The 3,689-nt window shown below is 52.1% G+C and overlaps 1 protein-coding gene across 1 annotated transcript in view; it reads right to left on the bottom strand.

The window, feature by feature from the left end:
- The window catches only part of LOC103617434, a gene marked incomplete at its 5' end in the record, with an annotated part of 14,781 nt that extends 11,149 nt beyond the window's left edge, over positions 1–3,632 (bottom strand). The window contains 5 exons of the mRNA XM_017736885.1: positions 12–160; positions 392–413; positions 917–967; positions 1,957–2,058; positions 3,440–3,632. Of these exons, the coding sequence (XP_017592374.1) occupies positions 12–160; positions 392–413; positions 917–967; positions 1,957–2,058; positions 3,440–3,632 (517 nt within the window). The remainder of the gene's footprint in view (positions 1–11; positions 161–391; positions 414–916; positions 968–1,956; positions 2,059–3,439) is intronic.
- Between the last annotated feature and the right edge of the window lie 57 nt (positions 3,633–3,689).

Here is a 3,689-nt window from a genome sequence, read left to right as displayed (position 1 = left end):
TTCCCGCTCACCCTGTGCACGTTGAGGGCCGGGAACATTCCCTGGAACATCCCGGCCGTGAGCTTCACGTGGATCTGGGGCGTCCCGAAATTCCCGAGCACCAGGAGCGGGGGGTGCCGGAACTGCTGCTCGTGCATCAGGTGCCCACCCCAGAATCCCAAAAAAACCACCCCAGAACCCCAAAAAACCCCAATCCCAAAAAAACCCCATCCCAAAAAACCCCCACGTCCCGCACCAGGGAGTACTGGGGGGGTGGGAAATGGGATGGGAGCCGGGGAAAACAGGGATGGGAGCCTGGGAAATCCCAAAAAATCCACCCCAGAATCCCAAAAAAACCACCCCAGAACCCCAAAAAACCCCAATCCCAAAAAAACCCCATCCCAAAAAACCCCCACGTCCCGCACCAGGGAGTACTGGGGGGGTGGGAAATGGGATGGGAGCCTGGGAAAATCCCAAAAAAATCCACCCCAGAATCCCAAAAAACCCCAGAATCCCAAAAAACCCCATCCCAAAAAACCCAGCACGTCCCACACCAGGGAGTGCTGGGGTGGGGGGAAACATGGGAATGGGAGCTGGGAAAAGCCTGGAATTCCCACTGGAATCCCCAAAAAAACCACCCCAGAATCCCCAAAAAACCCCAATCCCAAAAAACCCCATCCCAAAAAAACCCAATCCCAAAAAAAACCCCCAGGTTCTGGATCATGGATTGCTGGGAATGGGGAAAAACCAGGATGGGATCCCAAAGAATCCCAGAATTCCCACTGGAATCCCAAAAAATCCACCCTGGAATCTCCAAAAAAACCCCAAGAATTCCTTAAAAACCCTCAGGGATCCCAAAAAAAACCCCCCCAAACCCTCCCAGCCTTCCCAAAATCCCAAATCCCCCCAAAGTGCCCCAAATCCCCCAAATTCCCACCTGCAGCACTTTGAAGGTCAGGGTGGGACCCCCCGGCAGGCGGAAAATTTTCTGGGAAAAGAGGAAAAGCTTCAGAGGCGGGAAAATCCTGGAAAAGTCCCGGGAAATCCCGGGGAAATCCCAGAAAAAATCCTGGGAAAATCCCAGGGAAAATCCCAGGAAAATCTTGGGAAAATCCTGAGAAAATTCGAGGAAAATCCCAGGAAAAAATCCTGGAAAAGTCCTGGGAAAATCCTGGGAAAATCCCGGGAAAACCCTGGGAAAATCCCAGAAAAATCCCAGGAAAAATCCCAGAAAAATATCCCAGGAAAAATCCTGGGAAAGTCCCGGAAAAATCCTGGGAAAAATCCCAGGAAAAGATCCCAGGAAAATCTCGGGAAAATATCAGAAAAAATACTGGGAAAATCCCGGGAAAATCCTGGAAAAAATCCCAGAAAAATCCTGGAAATATCCCAGAAAAATCTGAGAAAAAGCCAAGAAAAATCCCAGAAAAATCCTGGAAAAATCCCAGAAAAAAATCCTGGAAAAATCCTGGAAAAAAATCCTGGAAAATCCCAGGAAAAATCCTGGGAAAATCCTGGGAAAAATCCCGGGAAAATCACAGAAAAAAACCAGGAAAAATCCTAGAAAAATCCTGGAAAAAATCCTGGAAAATCCCAGGAAAAACCCCAGAAAAATCCTGGAAAAAATCCCAGGAAAAATCCCAGGAAAAATCACAGAAAAAAATCCAGGAAAAATCCTGGAAAAAATTCCGGAAAAATCCTGGAAAAAAACCCAGGAAAAATCCCAGAGAAATCCCAGAAAAAATCCTGGAAAAATCCAGGAAAAAATCCCAGAAAAACCCCAGGAAATGCCGGGAATCCAATTCCCAAATTCTCAAATAATTCCCAGCTCTTCCCTCCCCTTTTTTCCCTGTCTGGGAGGGGCCGGGAGCCCGAGAATTTGGGAACTCCAGCCCCTCCCGGGGACCCCCAATTCCCGAATTCCCAGATTCCCGAGCATTCCCTGGAAATCCCGGCCCAGACTGGCCTCGGACTCACGAGGTTGATCCCGGTCTGGGATTTGCTGAGCACCAGGAATTGGGAGACTCCCAAAGGCCCGGCCACGGCCACCAGGTCCCGCAGGGAATTGCTCCGGCGCACCTGGAAAATACCCGGAATTCCTGAGGGAAAAAACCCGGGATGCCTGAGGGAAAAACCCGGGATGCCTGAGGGAAAACCTGGGATTCCTGAGGGAAAACACCCCGAAATTCCTGAGAGGAAAAAAGCCAGAATTCCTGAGGGAAAAAACCCGGGATGCCTGAGGGAAAACACCGGAATTCCTGAGGGAAAAACCCGGGATTCCTGAGGGAAAAACCAGGAGTGCCTGAGGGAAAAACCCCGGAATTCCTGAGGGGAAAAACTCAGAATGCCTGAGGGAAAACACCAGAATTCCTGAGGAAAAAACTGGGATTCCTGAGGGAAAAAAAACGAGGATTCCTGAGGGAAAAAAACCCCAAAATTCCTGAGGGAAAAAACCCCAAAATTCCTGAGGGGAAACACCCGGGGTGCCTGAGGGGAAAAACACGGAATTCCTGAGGGAAAACCTGGGATTCCTGAGGGAAAAACCCCCGAATCTCCTGAGGGAAAACACCCGCAGTGCTTGAGGGGAAAAACCCGGATTCCTGAGGGAAAAAACCCCGAAATTCCTGAGGGGAAAAAAGCCAGAATTCCTGAGGGAAAAAAGCCCAGAATTCCTGAGGGAAAAAGCCCGGAATTCCTGAGGGAAAAAGCCCCAGAATTCCTGAGGGAAAAAACCCCGGAATTCCTGGACAAACCCGGGATTCCTGAGGGAAAAAATCCCGGAATTCCTGAGGGAAAACCTGGGATTCCTGAGGGAAAACACCGGAATTCCTGAGGGGAAAAAAACGGGGATTCCTGAGGGAAAAAAAACGGGGATTCCTGAGGGAAAAAAACCCCAAAATTCCTGAGGGAAAAAACCCCAAAATTCCTGAGGGAAAACACCCGGGGTGCCTGAGGGAAAAAGCCCCGAATCTCCTGAGGGGAAACACCCGCAGTGCCTGAAGGGAAAAACCCGGATTCCTGAGGGAAAAAACCCGGAATTCCTGAGGGGAAAACCTGGAGTGCCTGAGGGAAAACAGCTGGAATTCCTGAGGGAAAACACCCGGAGTGCCTGAGGAAAAAAACCCAGAGTGCCTGAAGGGAAAAAACCCCGGAATTCCTGAGGGGAAAACCTGGAATTCCTGAGGGAAACCCCCTGGAAACTGCAGAATTCCTGGGAGGAACGGCCCAATCCCAGTAACCCCAGTGCCCCAATCCCAGTAACCCCAGTAACCCCGGTGCCCATCCCGGTCCCTCCCAGTCCCCCCAGTGTCCCTCCCAGTGCTCGAGTCTCCGGACGCTCCCGGTGCCCCAATCCCAGTAACCCCAGTGCGCATCCCAGTCACCCCAGTAACCCCAGTGCCCCAATCCCAGTAACCCCAGTAAGCCCAGTGTCCCTCCCAGTGCTCCCAGTCCCTCTTACCTGCAGGTTCCGGGCCGTGTAGGGCTCCAGGACCCGCCTCAGGTCCCTCACGAGGCTCCGGACGCTCCCGGTGCCCCAATCCCAGTAACCCCAGTGCCCATCCCAGTCACCCCAGTAACCCCAGTGCCCCAATCCCAGTAACCCCAGTAAGCCCAGTGCCCCAATCCCAGTAACCCCAGTAAGCCCAGTGTCCCTCCCAGTGCTCCCAGTCCCTCTTACCTGCAGGTTCCGGGCCGTGTAGGGCTCCAGG

Source organism: Corvus brachyrhynchos, unplaced genomic scaffold (assembly GCF_000691975.1).
Source record: "Corvus brachyrhynchos isolate BGI_N302 unplaced genomic scaffold, ASM69197v1 scaffold1106, whole genome shotgun sequence".
NCBI lineage: Eukaryota > Metazoa > Chordata > Aves > Passeriformes > Corvidae > Corvus > Corvus brachyrhynchos.
Note: the sequence above shows the minus strand (reverse complement) of the source record. Positions and strands in the feature narration are given on the sequence as shown.